The sequence below is a fragment of the Takifugu rubripes genome, chromosome 19, assembly GCF_901000725.2.
Source record: "Takifugu rubripes chromosome 19, fTakRub1.2, whole genome shotgun sequence".
Classification (NCBI taxonomy): Eukaryota; Metazoa; Chordata; class Actinopteri; order Tetraodontiformes; family Tetraodontidae; genus Takifugu; species Takifugu rubripes.
This window is the reverse complement of record NC_042303.1, coordinates 774,165-791,423: the sequence shown is the minus strand read 5'-3', so window position 1 is coordinate 791,423 and position 17,259 is coordinate 774,165. Positions and strand designations below refer to the sequence as shown.

Sequence of the window (17,259 nt, the reverse complement as noted above, 5' to 3'; positions counted from 1 at the left end):
GGAAGAGCCATATTGGGCCAAAAAAACAAGAAACAAATCTGTCTGGAGCTGCAAAAACTTAAAAGCCTTATAAAGGGCTCATAATGAAGGCAACACATGCTGTAAGTGTCTATATTAGCTGTATTAGCCTACTTTCCAAATGATCAGTAGGCTACAAATACATAACGAGCATTCGTGATGAAATGTTTATTTGCCCTGCAGCATCCTGGAGAGCACGACGCCCCACGTGGCCACTTCATGTTTAACTTCCATTATAATGAGATAAATATTTATTATACACATTTATACAGCATTGGAAAACTTTAAGAATGTTTGTCACATTTTTCCTCCTACAGAAATTATTTCATTTTCATATTTTTGAAAAAAGCTCCAGGGAGCCACTAGGGTGGCGCTAAAGAGCCGCATGCGGCTCCAGAGCCGCGGGTTGCCGACCCCTGACATAGAACAATCTCTACAAAACGATCCATTTATTGTTATTAAACCAGTTGAAAAAGGCAGCGCGGGTGTCATTATGGACAGGGACCAGTATATATGGGAGGGCAATAGACAAATGTTGGACTCCAAAAGACCAGAAAAGGAACTATACCAATTATTATACGGTACCTGGATTATTGTAAATACACATTTACAATAACCCTAACCCTAACCCTTTATTATTATCTTATTTTCCTCTGCGTGCCTTTGCTGTTGTTGCACTGTAAATTTCCCCGTGTGGGACAATAAAGGACCTGAATCTGATACAGATTAGCAATGCGCAGAAGAACCTTTGCCATGAACATTGTCCCCCCTGACCTGTCTAACCCTAACCCTAACCCTGACCCTGACCCATGAGTCTCATCCCAGCAATGCTAAAGCCATCGGGTGACTGCTGGGAACATTATGCTCCTGCGAGCACACCTCTTCATAGTGGCTATAGCCTTCTAACCAGGTCTACCTGATTCCCCCGACACCTGTGCTGCCCCAGATGCTTCCTGGTCGGCCTGATGGGAACTGCCCGCTCCACACTGTGCTGATCCCTCAGCTGAAGCCAGTGTTGCTGCCTAGTTCTCTTTTGCTCCTAGTTTCCTGTACAGTACACGTTTGCGTTACCGGGTCGTCATGATGTGGTCGCCATGGGTCTGCTGGGCGTTTTCCTTCCTCACACATGCAGAAGGCGCATACGTGCTTTTCCTTTCCCTTCCATCAGAGCCCAGCTGGACATCAGAGCTGTAGCCACCCTGCAGCAGCACTTCTGTTGGCAGTCTTCTGGGCGTCCCATACGTGGGATCACATGAGCTGCAGCACGGACAAAAGCACCAAGATAAAGCCACGCCTCCTTTGTCCACGTGTCTGTTAGAGAAAGGCTACACATGACACCACCCAGGTGCCTTTGGAAAGGTGTTTTCACCAGGTTTAGGGTTGGAGACCTTCACCTTCCCTCTTCCTCTTCCTTGGACTTGCTCCAGGTTTGACACCTCATTTTTTGATACGAAGCCTTTGTGTCTGTCTCTAATGTGAGCGGACGGGGGGGCCTCACAGGACGGGGGGCCTCACAGGACCCCCTATATCATCCTACCATCAGATACAGGAGGTGTGATGGGGGGGGGCCTCACAGGACCCCCTATATCATCCTACCATCAGATACAGGAGGTGTGATGGGGGGGGCCTCACAGGACCCCCTATATCATCCTACCATCAGATACAGGTGTGATGGGGGCCTCACAGGACCCCCTATATCATCCTACCATCAGATACAGGAGGTGTGATGGGGGGGGGGTTCACAGGAACCCCTATATCATCCTACCATCAGATACAGGAGGTGTGATGGGCGGGGGGGCCTCACAGGACCCCCTATATCATCCTACCATCAGATACAGGAGGTGTGATGGGGGGGGGCCTCACAGGACCCCCTATATCATCCTACCATCAGATACAGGAGGTGTGATGGGGGGGGGGGCCTCACAGGACCCCCTATATCATCCTACCATCAGATACAGGAGGTGTGATGGGGGGGGGGGGCTCACAGGAACCCCTATATCATCCTACCATCAGATACAGGAGGTGTGATGGGTGGGGGGCCTCACAGGACCCCCTATATCATCCTACCATCAGATACAGGAGGTGTGATGGGGGGGGGGGCCTCACAGGACCCCCTATATCATCCTACCATCAGATACAGGAGGTGTGATGGGCGGGGGGGGCTCACAGGAACCCCTATATCATCCTACCATCAGATACAGGAGGTGTGATGGGGGGGGGCTCACAGGAACCCCCTATATCATCCTACCATCAGATACAGGTGTGATGGGCGGGGGCTCACAGGAACCCCCTATATCATCCTACCATCAGATACAGGAGGTGTGATGGGCGGGGGCCTCACAGGACCCCCTATATCATCCTACCATCAGATACAGGAGGTGTGATGGGTGGGGGGCATCACAGGACCCCCTATATCATCCTACCATCAGATACAGGAGGTGTGATGGGGGGGGGGGCCTCACAGGACCCCCTATATCATCCTACCATCAGATACAGGAGGTGTGATGGGTGGGGGGCCTCACAGGACCCCCTATATCATCCTACCGTCAGATACAGGAGGTGTGATGGGCGGGGGGGGGGGGGCTCACAGGACCCCCTATATCATCCTACCATCAGATACAGGAGGTGTGATGGGGGGGGGGCTCACAGGACCCCCTATATCATCCTACCATCAGATACAGGAGGTGTGATGGGGGGCTCACAGGACCCCCTATATCATCCTACCATCAGATACAGGAGGTGTGATGGGGGGGGGGGGGGCCTCACAGGACCCCCTATATCATCCTACCATCAGATACAGGAGGTGTGATGGGGGGGGCCTCACAGGAACCCCTATATCATCCTACCATCAGATACAGGAGGTGTGATGGGGGGGGGGGCCTCACAGGACCCCCTATATCATCCTACCATCAGATACAGGAGGTGTGATGGGGGGGGGCTCACAGGAACCCCTATATCATCCTACCATCAGATATAGGTGTGATGGGCGGGGGCTCACAGGACCCCCTATATCATCCTACCATCAGATATAGGTGTGATGGGTGGGGGCTCACAGGACCCCCTGTATCATCCTACCATCAGATACAGGAGGTGTGATGGGCGGGGGCCTCACAGGACCCCCTATATCATCCTACCATCAGATACAGGAGGTGTGATGGGGGGGGGCTCACAGGAACCCCTATATCATCCTACCATCAGATACAGGAGGTGTGATGGGGGGGGGCTCACAGGACCCCCTATATCATCCTACCATCAGATACAGGAGGTGTGATGGGGGGGGGGTCACAGGAACCCCTATATCATCCTACCATCAGATACAGGAGGTGTGATGGGGGGGGGCTCACAGGACCCCCTATATCATCCTACCATCAGATATAGGTGTGATGGGCGGGGGCTCACAGGACCCCCTATATCATCCTACCATCAGATATAGGTGTGATGGGCGGGGGGGGCTCACAGGACCCCCCTGTCAGTCGGCCTTCAGTGGCTCGCACCAGAGGAATCTAACCTTGAATAGCGGCTTTTATCATTCTGAAGGAAGAGCTAACCCTAAAGCATTAATCATTAATCAGACCTAATTAAAATACAACTTAGGACGGGCTATTTTCAGTGATTTCATGTTTACGGACTTGTTTGATGCATTTGTAAATTTGCATTTAAAAGAAAGAGAAAATCCCCAAAAGTCTGATTGTGGATGATATAGGGGGTCCTGTGAGGCCTCCTGCCCCCTGTGGATGTGTTCCAGCTGTTACAAAGAGGCGTGAACAGAGTGTAGCAGGTGATGCTTTATTCACCAAAGAGAAGCCTTTGATCCCTCAGAGCATCCACCACAGCTCCATCTGCCTCTGCCCCCACATCAGCTTCATTCATGTCAACAAGTAAGAAAACCACCTGAAAAAGGCAAAAACGCATTTCTGGCTTTCAGACATGAGCTCCGTTGTTCCTATCTTTAGGGTGGTGAGATGTTTCCCTCCAACTTCCCCATGTTAGCATCAACATTAGCATCTGGTGAAGCTTCCTCACTGTGTGGAGGCAGAATAATGAATCAAAGACCTTCAACTGTGATGCAGCTTCACATTTTTTTAAAGGAACATGCGGCTCCGAACAGAAAGGTTAAAGCCCTCATCGCCACTGGAGAAACATTGTGCTCTTGCTAACTCGTCAGCAAGTCTTCTGAACCGCAGCAGCTTCAACGTCGCTGCTTTGCTTTGTTGCCTAAAGAGGTTGATGGATCCACCCTGCAGCTGCCGACATGCTGACTCCTGTATAAACGGGACTGGCCATACCTTATTTTAACCACGTCTCGGACCTACGAACACTTCCTGTTTGACCCCCTGAATGGCCTCCGGCAGCCGACCGGCTCCTTTGAAGCTAATGCAGACTTCTCATAATCGGTCTGGTTAAACTGCATTGATTAGTATTTGTTAGCGCCGCCTGCTTGGAGCTGACTGGAAGAGAAACGGAACATTTACAATGTGGAGAACTCTCTTGGAGAAAAAGAATGAAATACCGTGGAGTTACGGGTACTTCGGTGAAAGGCATGCTGGGAATCTATTCTAATCGAAGCCCTGCAAACAGCAATTCAGTGCTGGGCCAGCGTCTGTGACAGCGTCTGTGACAGGGCAGCCATGACAGCGTCTGTGACAGCGTCCGTGACAGGGCAGCCATGACAGTGTCTGTGACAGCGTCTGTGACAGGGCAGCCATGACAGTGTCTGTGACAGCGTCTGTGACAGCGTCTGTGACAGGGCAGCCATGACAGTGTCTGTGACAGTGTCTGTGACAGCGTCTGTGACAGGGCAGCCATGACAGTGTCTGTGACAGCGTCCGTGACAGGGCAGCCATGACAGTGTCTGTGACAGCGTCTGTGACAGCGTCTGTGACAGGGCAGCCGTGACAGCGTCTGTGACAGCGTCTGTGACACGGCAGCCGCGACAGCGTCTGTGACAGGGCAGCCATGACAGCGTCTGTGACAGCGTCTGTGACAGCGTCTGTGACAGCGTCTGTGACAGGGCAGCCATGACAGCGTCTGTGACAGCGTCTGTGACAGGGCAGCCATGACAGAGCAGCCATGACAGGGCAGCCATGACAGCGTCTGTGACAGGGCAGCCATGACAGAGCAGCCATGACAGGGCAGCCATGACAGCGTCTGTGACAGCGTCTGTGACAGCGTCTGTGACACGGCAGCCGTGACAGCGTCTGTGACAGCGTCCGTGACAGGGCAGCCATGACAGCGTCTGTGACAGGGCAGCCATGACAGCGTCTGTGACAGGGCAGCCGTGACAGCGTCTGTGACAGCGTCTGTGACAGGGCAGCCGTGACAGCGTCTGTGACAGCGTCTGTGACAGGGCAGCCGTGACAGCGTCTGTGACAGCGTCTGTGACAGCGTAGCCATGACAGCGTCTGTGACAGGGCAGCCATGACAGCGTCTGTGACAGGGCAGCCATGACAGCGTCTGTGACAGCGTCTGTGACAGGGCAGCCATGACAGCGTCTGTGACAGCGTCTGTGACAGGGCAGCCATGACAGCGTCTGTGACAGCGTCTGTGACAGGGCAGCCATGACAGCGTCTGTGACAGGGCAGCCATGACAGCGTCTGTGACAGGGCAGCCGTGACAGCGTCTGTGACAGGGCAGCCGTGACAGCGTCTGTGACAGCGTCTGTGACAGGGCAGCCGTGACAGCGTCTGTGACAGGGCAGCCGTGACAGCGTCTGTGACAGGGCAGCCATGACAGCGTCTGTGACAGCGTCTGTGACACGGCAGCCATGACAGCGTCTGTGACAGCGTCTGTGACAGCGTCCGTGACAGGGCAGCCATGACAACGTCTGTGACAGGGCAGCCATGACAGCGTCTGTGACAGCGTCTGTGACAGGGCAGCCATGACAGCGTCTGTGACAGCGTCTGTGACAGGGCAGCCATGACAGCGTCTGTGACAGGGCAGCCGTGACAGCGTCTGTGACAGCGTCTGTGACAGGGCAGCCATGACAGCGTCTGTGACAGGGCAGCCATGACAGCGTCTGTGACAGCGTCTGTGACAGCGTCTGTGACACGGCAGCCGTGACAGCGTCTGTGACAGCGTCTGTGACAGCGTCTGTGACACGGCAGCCATGACAGCGTCTGTGACAGCGTCTGTGACACGGCAGCCGTGACAGCGTCTGTGACACGGCAGCCATGACAGCGTCTGTGACAGCGTCTGTGACACGGCAGCCGTGACAGCGTCTGTGACAGCGTCTGTGACAGGGCAGCCATGACAGCGTCTGTGACAGCGTCTGTGACAGGGCAGCCGTGACAGCGTCCGTGACAGCGTCCGTGACAGCGTCTGTGACAGGGCAGCCATGACAGCGTCTGTGACAGCGTCTGTGACAGGGCAGCCATGACAGCGTCTGTGACAGCGTCCGTCACAGCGTCTGTGACAGCGTCTGTGACAGTCCTGCTTTCTTGGCCAGTATTTCCATCTGGAATTGGCCCGAGGAGCCTCTGTGGCCACCTGAATCTCCTCCAGATCCAACCACCCTCCTGGTGTCTCTCTCACTAGGAGCCGTAATATCTGACTTCTGTTATTTAACCAATTTTTAAAACAAAATGTACAGGTTAATCTACATTTGCTCAAGTGGTATAAAAAGCAGCACTTTGTTAACCTTTGTACAAGGAATAAAAGCTTAAATGTAGGATAAGACACTTCCGTGCTGACACCCGTCAGCCTCTGGGATAACGAGGTTGTTTCCATTTTCTCCTCCCCGGAACACTTCAGAGTCTGGAGCAACACTTCCCGCCCCAGGTGGTGAGCGAAGGCTGCTTCCTCCATCTGCTGCTGCCGCAGTAGGAGCAGGAACCACCCTGGGGGCTGAATGCTCCTCCGTGCCTCCTCAGGCCTCAGACTCGCCCTTCTTCTTCCCCTCCTCGCCAGTGTCGCTGTCCTCTGATTGGCTGCTGCTCAGCACCAAGAACTGACCATCGGGACCAGGCTGGTTCGAGGAGCGGCTTGACGCAGCGATCAGGCGGCTCTGCTCCTCCAGATCCTGAAAGCAGAACCAAAAACCCTTCCGATCAGGGGCCTGGCCTCAGACCTCAACGTTACCTTCTGCTGGGATCAAGGTTTCCTGAACAAGAACGGGCTCTGATCTTTTTCAATCCTGCCATATTTATAGAACATTTCCTTTCTGGCCCCATTCTCTGCAGGACTTTTCTGAACCAGAACCAAAGTCATCTGTTGTCTTGTTTGTTCTCTTCTTTCTGTTGTTTGTCTGCTACTTATTTGTTGGAACTGTCCATCAGTTCAGGGGTTCCCTTCTAAAATCAGTTCCTAATATTCAACAAGGAACAGGATGGTTCATCAGACCCATCTAGACAGGAGCAGAGAGGGGGGAAACAAGCAAACAAGCAAGCAAACAAACAAACAAGCAAGCAAACAAACAAACAACATACAGTACAAATCCTGTGTGTATCTGTATAAATGGATGCATGGATGGATGGATGGATGGGTGGATGAATGCATGGATGGATGGATGGATGGATGAAAGAATGGATGGATGGATGAATGGATGGGTGGGTGGGTGGATGGATGAATGGATGGATGAATGAATGCATGGATGGATGAATGAATGAATGGATGGATGAATGCATAGATAAATGAATGCATGGATGGATGGATGAATGGGTGGGTGGGTGGATGGATGAATGAAAGGATGGATGGATGGATGGATGAATGGATGAATGAATGCATGGATGGATGAATGAATGGATGGGCCAAGACCGTTCGAAGCCCCTGAGGCTGAAACAGGGTCAGGGAACAGTCCCAAGTTCAACCATGCTGAGTTCCCGTAGGACGTCCAGACCCGGACAGACAGGTGATGGACAACAAGAGGGACATTATGATGGTGGACAGAGAAATGGGTGCCCAGCAGATCCCAGTAACACCATGGGAGGTCTCTATGTGGAAGAGTCCAGCGCTAGCGCTAACAGCCCGTGCAGGAGCCTCCCAAGTATATGTTGAAACAGTCTAATGTCAGAGCTTTAACCTGGTTAAAAAGCTTTAACCTGGTTAAAAAGCTTTAACCTGGCTAAAGATCTCTAACCTGGCTAAAGATCTCTAACCTGGCTGAAGATCTCTAACCTGGCTAAAGATCTCTAACCTGGCTAAAGATCTCTAACCTGGCTAAAGATCTCTAACCTGGCTAAAGATCTTTAACCTGGCTAAAGATCTCTAACCTGGCTAAAGATCTCTAACCTGGCTAAAGAAAGTTAAACAAAACTCATTGAAGAGCAGCATGAAAGAAAGGATGACCTTCTCTATCTGCCTCTGCTTGCTGAGCTCTTCCTGCTGTTTCTCTTTGGCCTTTTCCTGCTCCTTCTTCTTCTCCACCTCCTGGCGACCCTGCAGCACAAAAACAGCCAGGGGAGCGAATCATGAAGCAGCGCCTTTATCTTCAGGATATGAAGGCCCAGCGCTCTCACCATCTCGGAGTGGAAGGCGATCTGCTTGGCCAGACCGATGCTGTCACAGATCTGAAAGCCATCAGACATGAACCATCAAACTCTAGCTGGGTCTCAGTTCCTCTGAAAACAGTGTCCCAGACGTCCCCCGGTTCTAAACATGTCACACACACACACAACCTTCTCTCCTTCATTGTTGGACTCAAAGATGTAGCAGACAGCACGGTTGTCGCCCTGGGCGGCGCCAGACTGCAGAACAAACCCAAAGAGCCTCTTATTGTCCTGGTGGGAGGAGCTCTGGTGCACGGTGGACAGAGGGAACTACAACAGGACAGGACCACCGGTGAGACTCAGCTCCCATGCTAACAGTCGCCGAGCAACAGAGGCCGTCTTACCCTGAGGCGAGTGACTTGAGTCTGAGGATCAATCAGCCTGAAAAGGTAAACACACACACACACACACACACACACACACACAGAAAGATTCACACACCAATATTACGATACAATAGTCTTTTCTGGGGACGGTAGCCCCTTTGTGGGGATCGACAGATCTCCAGGTACTAAACACACATGTCCTTTTACTGTCTTTGAGAGGACTTTCAGCTAGAATGCTCTCCACACACACACACACACACAGAGTTCATACTTGAGGCAATCACACGTGACCAGCAGGTGTGATTCGGTCATCCTGAAGATGTTGTGGATGGCCCTGGCTGCAAGGATCTGCCTCATGGTCTCAGATATGACATCTGCTGACTCAATCGTCTTCACTTCCATACATCCCAGGAAGCGAACGATAAAGAGCTGGTGGAGGATGGAGTCTGGGCATTGAACAAATAATATCTCTGCATATTCAAGAGCCTCAGACGGTGTGTGTCTGTGCACACACAGACAAGTTTCCTTCTGATTCAGTGGTGAAGTAAAGAAAGCGATGGTACCTTCATTGTCTTCTGCGTCGTCTCTGGACTCTCCAAAGGGATTGCTCCGTCTGTGGACACAGACATGAGACACTATCATCTACTACAGTACAGATCAGCGTACACACACACACACACACACACCTTCCAGAGGGCGCTATCGTCTTGTTCTGTCCTGAGTTTTCCTCGCTGACTGGGGAGATGATGTCAAACTGGATGGGCGTGCCAGGTGCAACCAGAGCATCCAGCGAGAGCACAGAGAGCGCGGGCGACGGCTCTGAGCCCACCGAGCTGATGCTGCCCGCTCGGGCCACACGGCCTTTGCTGGAAAAGGAGGAGAACTGGTGATGGGTGAAGGGTGAGGATGATGGCGGGGCTGGAATCATCTTAAATGTGCTGGCAGATGCTCCGTTTGGGAACAGTGCAGGTCCCCTACCTGCCCGGCCTCAGGGTTAGAGGGTTAGGGTTAGGGTTAGGGTCAGGGTTAGGGTTAGAGGGTTAGGGTTAGGGTTAGCAGGTCCCCTACCTGCCCGGCCTCAGGGTTAGGGTTAGGGTTAGGGTTAGGGTTAGGGTCAGGGTTAGGTTTTAGAGGGTTAGGGTTAGGGTTAGCAGGTCCCCTACCTGCCCGGCCTTAGGGTTAGAGGGTTAGGGTTAGGGTTAGGGTTAGGGTCAGGGTTAGGGTTAGAGGGTTAGGGTTAGGGTTAGCAGGTCCCCTACCTGCCCGGCCTCAGGGTTAGAGGGTTAGGGTTAGGGTTAGGGTTAGGGTTAGGGTTAGGGTCAGGGTTAGGGTTAGAGGGTTAGGGTTAGGGTTAGCAGGTCCCCTACCTGCCCGGCCTCAGGGTTAGGGTTAGGGTTAGGGTTAGGGTTAGGGTTAGGGTCAGGGTTAGGTTTTAGAGGGTTAGGGTTAGGGTTAGCAGGTCCCCTACCTGCCCGGCCTTAGGGTTAGAGGGTTAGGGTTAGGGTTAGGGTCAGGGTTAGGGTTAGAGGGTTAGGGTTAGGGTTAGGAGGTCCCCTACCTGCCCGGCCTCAGGGTTAGAGGGTTAGGGTTAGGGGGTCCCCTACCTGCCCGGCCTCAGGGTTAGAGGGTTAGGGTTAAGGTTAGCAGGTCCCCTACCTGCCCGGCCTCAGGGTTAGGGTTAGGGTTAGGGTTAGGAGGTCCCCTACCTGCCCGGCCTCAGGGTTAGAGGGTTAGGGTTAGGAGGTCCCCTACCTGCCCGGCCTCAGGGTTAGAGGGTTAGGGTTAGGGTTAGGAGGTCCCCTACCTGCCCGGCCTCAGGGTTAGAGGGTTAAGGGTTAGGGTTAGGGTTAGAGGGTTAGGGTTAGGAGGTCCCCTACCTGCCCGGCCTCAGGGTTACGGTTAGGGTTAGAGGGTTAGGGTTAGGGATAGGGTCAGGGTCCGGGTTAGGAGGTCCCCTACCTGCCCGACCTCAGGGTTAGGGTTAGGGTTAGGGTTAGAGTTAGGAGGTCCCCTACCTGCCCGACCTCAGGGTTAGAGGGTTAGGGTTAGGGTTAGCAGGTCCCCTACCTGCCCGGCCTTAGGGTTAGGGTTAGGGTTAGGGATAGGGTCTAGGGTTAGAGGGTTAGGGATAGGGTCAGGGTTAGGAGGTCCCCTACCTGCCCAGCCTCAGGGTTAGAGGGTTAGGGTTAGGGTTAGAGGGTTAGGAGGTCCCCTACCTGCCCGGCCTTAGGGTTAGGGTTAGGGTTAGGGATAGGGTCTAGGGTTAGAGGGTTAGGGATAGGGTCAGGGTTAGGAGGTCCCCTACCTGCCCAGCCTCAGGGTTAGAGGGTTAGGGTTAGGGTTAGAGGGTTAGGAGGTCCCCTACCTGCCCGGCCTTAGGGTTAGGGTTAGGGTTAGGGATAGGGTCTAGGGTTAGAGGGTTAGGGATAGGGTCAGGGTTAGCAGGTCCCCTACCTGCCCAGCCTTAGGGTTAGGGTTAGGGTTAGGCATAGGGTCTAGGGTTAGAGGGTTAGGGTTAGGAATAGGGTCAGGGTTAGGAGGTCCCCTACCTGCCCGGCCTCAGGCTCTCGTGTCTCTGCTGGAAGGATGGCGACGGCGTCACGGCCTCTAGAGCCGATTGGTTGACTCTTGCTGCCAGCTCCTGCCAGCACAAATGACAGAAGCCACAGCTGAGACTCAGGCAACCGGTTCTCATCCTTATTGGAATATCTGGGTCTGAAGTCCTCAGACTGGTTTGGGTCTCAGGTCCTAAAGTTTACGCCGTTTTTTCCTTTAACATTATTAGCATTTCTTTTCCTATTCTTCTGTTCGTCACTGGATAGTGACTCGGTCACACACACCTCTGCGTTCTCACTCAGGTAGATCCTTCTGGAGATGTTGTTGATGGTGGCGATCCACTGGGGGAGGAATCAGCAGAGAGGTGAATGGCCGGAGCAGCACAGCAGCTACCAATAAAGAGACGCTGACGCGGCTTCAGTCCCTTTTACCTCCTCACAGTCCTTCCTGCTCTCCGACTGCAGCGTCACCATCCTGACAGAGGAGCAGAGCTAAAGCTTTATTCAATTCAACTGTTTATTCAACTCAACTTTCAAAGTCAAACCCCGCTGTTTTATTGCTGAGCTATTGTAATAGTCAAATCTAGCAAGTGTTTGCTGTTAACCTTATGGCAGTTACACACATTATTTAATTATATTACAAATAGGAATAATGGAGACTTTGCTGAGGAGCCTGATTATTTAATTATATTACAAATATGAATAATGGAGACTTTGCTGAGGAGCTTGATTATTTAATTATATTACAAATATGAATAATGGAGACTTTGCTGAGGAGCCTGATTATTTAATTATATTACAAATATGAATAATGGAGACTTTGCTGAGGAGCTTGATTATTTAATTATATTACAAATATGAATAATGGAGACTTTGCTGAGGAGCTTGTGCAAGAAAACTTGAATGAAAGGGAGAAAAAGCCAACAAAAACTCACTTCTTGCCATCAAAGGATGTGACCTGGAAGCAAAAGCGTCGGTCATCACAGTCGACAGCCATGACAGAAGAGTTGTCCAGGTCCGTGACCAGGCTCCCCGCCACCTCGCCACGGCCCTGCTGCATCAGGTTACCCCCCTGTGTGAAGAAATACTGGCGCTCCCAGGTGGACGACACCAACCCCGTCTTACTGGAAGATAGAGACAGAAGGCGACACGCTTGCTATGTGAGGACATCAGCTCAAAGGAACAGAGGAGCAAACGTTAAAAACAACAGGCACATCAAATAAAGGATGCCATACTTTCGGATGTACAGGTAGCCCTGCTTCTGGGTCAGGTTCCGACAGACAGGTGAGTGGTTGGGATCAGGCTCGTAGGGGGCGTAAAGCAGGTCACATGATCTCTCCATGTCCTGGATGGTCTCCTGCATCTGTCTGACCTCCTCCTCCATCTCCTGACGCACACTACACACACACACTCCATATTGCTCCCATAGTTCTAAAAACGATGGGAAACAGGTAAAAGAAAGATTCATTCTTACTTCTGGAAACTTGTTCCTATGGTTGCCAGGAAGTCTTCCCACTGCTGAGTGAGATTTTCTGAACCGAGTTTAAAGAAACTTATCTGCAAAGACAAAGCACACACGTCTGGAGGTGGTTTTCAACTCAACAACCATTTAGTCGGGCGTATAAACAGGCACCAATGATCCAAATCATTCTAGGCATCTATAGGTGCACGTAAGATCCAGAACGTCTGCGTGTTCTGCATGTGGGTCCACGCATTTTGAGCACTATGGCATTGAAAATCCTGTCTGTTGGTGGATATGTGTCACAGTTGGGACGACTTCAGGGGAATACCGGCCTCAAAAAGAAGAAACGCTCTTCTTTATTGAGTTTAGACTGGTTGCCAGAAACTGCAGACTTATCTGCCATTTCTGGGGATGGTGTGTGTGTGTGTGTGCGTGTGCGTGTGTGTGTACCTGGGCCTGCATGTATCCCAGCAGGGGCTCCAGCAGAGCCATTTTCTTCTTGTATTGCAGGGTGTTGAGCGAGCAGAAATAATGCATCATGGTCTGATGCTGTTTCTTGCGGGAGGTGTAAACATCCTCAACAGCCTCAGCTCGTACCTGAGGAACACACACCACGTCCTGCGCTCAGAGCCCGCCTTGACGTTTCAGTTTAGCCTACCAGCTTGGAGGCTTTTTGAGTGACACAACAGTAGAACCTATTTTAAACCACGTTCCTCTTGGTTCTGTGGATCCGCACAAACCACAGAGTCACGTTGTTCTCTGATGATGCAACTGAATCAGAGCAAAAGTCACACAACACACTTGATCTCATCTCTTCCTGACTGTTCGATTCTCCTGACAACCTTGCTAATACACATTTATGAGGGGAGCGTTTATACCTTGTCGTTGTCTCTCTTCTTGGACAGCCGACTGTATCTGTTAATGGCCACGTCATGATCTGGGAAAACAACAGGCGGCTTTACAACCGAGCGGAAAAAAGGAACTTCAGGAGACTCAAGTGGACCTTATGCAGGGTAACAGAGGACAGCGTCGCAAGCAGATGATAATTAAGTAAAATAGGTCCAACTACAATAAAGCATGAGGTGACAAGATGAAAACAGATTAAACCAAGAACACCAGTCTGAAAAGGTGTGTTCTGAAGTGGTGACAGAATCAGTGGTGAGAGAATCAGTGGTGACAGAATCAGAGGTGACAGAATCAGTGGTGACAGAATCAGAGGTGACAGAATCACTGGTGACAGAATCAGTGGGGACAGAATCAGAGGTGACAGAATCACTGGTGACAGAATCAGTGGTGACAGAATCACTGGTGACAGAATCACTGGTGACAGAATCAGTGGTGACAGAATCACTGGTGACAGAATCAGTGGTGACTATCCTGTGGAAGAGAGTTTCAGAGGTCGGAGGGGCCACGACTGGAGGCTCTCGACCCCCGGGGGGGGACGGGGGGGACAGACGAGCAGATGGGAGTGCGGGCTGGATGGAGGGGGAGGACCCGAGTGAGCCTCTGGGTGCTACCATAACTCACCATGGCTGGATATTTGGAAGACTTCTTTGAGAGTGAGGATCTCTGCAGGAAGACAAGAAGGTGTAAAGTGAGGCTGACAGCAGCCCGAGAATGACAGAGCCCTAAATTCAGCCTCTGGAACACCGAGTGAACTCGTGCAGCATTATCAGACATGAGAACTTTTAGTTTCAGCTATTGGACACGTGTGTGAGTCTGGGTGTGTGTGTGTGTGTTACCTTTCAGATCTCTTTCTTTAAACTGAGTAATAGGAAACATCATAGCATCAGCGAGCTGGGTGGAAAGGACGGCGTGACAAGAACTCAGCTAGAGAAGTGTGTGTGTGGGGGGGGAGAGTCAAAAACTGCTTTAGGATTCAACAAAGTATTAAAAACTAGGAGCAAAGAGCTTTAAGGGATAGTCAAGCTCTGCTTGGGTGGGATGTCTCACCTCATCAATGACTTTTGCAAACTGCTGAAGGGTAGAGCTCATCACCTCATCATCACCCCCCAAAGGGAAACGCTGCAACGACAAGAACAAAGGGAAGAGTTCATTTATCGCCCCAGGAATACAGCCGCTTCGGAGTTCCTGGGAAGCCCTGGGGGCAGGAGCTGGACAGGAACTGTTCCTCTCCCATGGTCGCGTCTGTACCGAGGGGTCGGACCCCTCGCCAGTGAGTTCTGATCGCAAACGCTGGGCGACAGTTTCGACTGTGAGGTCACCCGAGCGAGCCGCCGAGGCCAAAATCAGTAACAACAAAAGCAGGTAAACATGAAAAAAGCTGAGGTGGAATGTTCTAAGGGACTGTGACCACCAGCAGCTCTGTGCAGGGGGAACTTAGAGAGGTTTGTTTTTAGGTCCACTCTATCGCTCTAAACTAAGTCTGTTCACACATCAGGGCGCTCACCAATTTTAGGCCGAGGAGTTACACCCCGTAAAGTTTCCTGCAATTGGCCGTTTGGGGGGGGGGAGGTTCCTGCAATGAAGCCACGCACCAAAGACACTGTAAAAGGACCAGTTCCCACAGTGGATACTTGCCTTATGTGAGGAGCATCTTCTCGGAACAGAACTGACATCACTAGGGCGTACTTCCTGTCTTAAAAGTGTTCTCACAAGCATTTAAATCTGATCGAACGTTTGACCCTGTGGGACCTTTCCTTGTGAAACTCTGCACAGACACGGTGGAAGAAACTCAATTGCTGGTGTTGAGGGCTTGAATACGCCAAGGTCGTGGTCACAAGACCTACCTGCTTGTCATACTCCTTCAGCAGTCTTGATGTCAGGTGTGTTGCAGCGCTCAGTTCGTTCTTGAAGAGGAAAGAGGAAACTCCAATGAGAAAGACTATGAAGGCACATTAGCTGTGAGCTTCTCTCGCCCCGCTGCGCCTGTGGAGGTGGTTCTACCTGTGCATCGTAAATCCTCTGCATGGCTTGATACAGCTGCGTGCAGTAGCTGGAGACGGCGGCGGTGTCCTCCTCAAACACTCTCAGCAGAGAACGAGTCTAATTACAAAACAGTCGACATTGAAGTTCATCCAAAAGACTTTGATGGCACAATAGGCTCCACTGCCCAACAATGCAAACTCATTTTCTTTGACTTTTTTATTTAGAATTGCCCTCCAGCCATCTCCATACCATCTCGTGCATAAAGATGTGCTGGCATGACAAGCAGATCCCTTGAATCCTGCTGACAACATTGTCGACAGTGACACGGATCAAGCACCAGCAACAGTAGAGCATTAAGAGAGCTCAATCAAGATGACTGGAATCATTCCGGCCACTTTGAAACAGCCTGAACCACAAATCCACTGGCTGCACCCCAGTCATGACGTCACCGCCGCTGGAAGGTTGTTTTAGGCTTCTTTATTAGTGCAAAACGCATCTCTACGCTGAAAATGACAGTAGGAGAATACTGCTAGCAAATAAACGTTTTAAACTAGTAAGAGGGGTAATAATCCAACTGGCTAAGAAAGAGCCCAGCTAACCAGATTTTTAATAGGAGGGTCTTTGGTAAAGGACTGACGTTTCCACCCCTGAGAGGCGGAAACTCCCACCAAAGATCAGTGTAGTCAGTGTTTTCATGTTGATGGACAACTAGCATACGATTTTACAATGTTCCATTTCCCAGTTTATCGTTACCAGGCTGTCTCGGCATTTGTAACTTGTCATCTCATCCATTTTAAAACGTTGGCAAACAGGTCTAACAAAGATGGTTAGCCTAGCTGGAGCGCTGGCTAACATTAGCATGGCTGCTGAAAGCCCCGAGAAAGAAGGTAGTTACCTGCGGACTGTCCTCCAGCGTCTCCTCTATTGGCAGCTTCTCTATTCCGGGCATGGTTCTGGGTGGTTATTTGTTAATTGATGCCAAACTACAGCCAGAACATACAACAAAACCAGTCCGACAAGTCAAATTCCCAAAACCCTGACTCGGCTCCGCCCACCTGCTCTGGTCCAGCCCCTTAGGTTGTCAGTCATTGGCTAGACACCAGTCTGATCACGTGATTGCTGTTTTTTTTAGTAAAAGAACCAAGGCCGCCATTTTGGCTCACAATTCCATTCATTAGAGACATTTTTCTGCAATTTCGAGCCATAATGTCCGCTCCACAGTCGTCACAATGAGTCAGAATTCATTAACAATTGGTCTTTGCGTAAAATCATAAAATCATACCATACACACACACACACACACACACACACATATATATATATATATTAACAATGGCACACCATGGCCCGTCACTCCTTATTTAAATAAGGCAGAAATAGATGGAGAAATAGGATTATTGTTCGAAATTAGACATAATCTATATTATTCGTACCAGGGGTTAGGGTTAGGCGGTTTTATTTCTCTGTATGTCCTGTTCCTGTGGCAGAACTGACGATAATGCAGACTCTGGATTATTTTGTGTTTA

General features: G+C 51.1%; 2 protein-coding genes across 9 annotated transcripts in view; both read right to left on the bottom strand.

Moving 5' to 3' along the window:
• LOC105418562 (WW domain-binding protein 11-like) overlaps nt 1–17,259 on the bottom strand; it is a 1,118,483-nt gene that overhangs the window by 922,833 nt on the left and 178,391 nt on the right. The gene's annotated exons all lie outside the window — the stretch shown is intronic.
• Nucleotides 6,389–16,777, bottom strand: LOC101078952 (DCC-interacting protein 13-alpha). The gene is made up of 22 exons (XM_029826781.1): nt 16,629–16,777; nt 15,752–15,850; nt 15,595–15,654; nt 14,798–14,869; nt 14,587–14,674; nt 14,372–14,413; nt 13,723–13,781; nt 13,295–13,441; nt 12,857–12,939; nt 12,618–12,779; nt 12,318–12,506; nt 11,815–11,857; nt 11,668–11,724; nt 11,377–11,468; nt 9,514–9,693; nt 9,391–9,440; nt 9,099–9,273; nt 8,846–8,882; nt 8,631–8,771; nt 8,472–8,522; nt 8,302–8,391; nt 6,389–7,036 (listed from the first exon to the last, which is right to left on the bottom strand). The coding sequence occupies exons 1-22, from the start codon at nt 16,680–16,682 to the stop codon at nt 6,884–6,886; spliced, it is 2,124 nt and encodes a 707-aa protein (XP_029682641.1). The 5' UTR covers nt 16,683–16,777; the 3' UTR covers nt 6,389–6,883.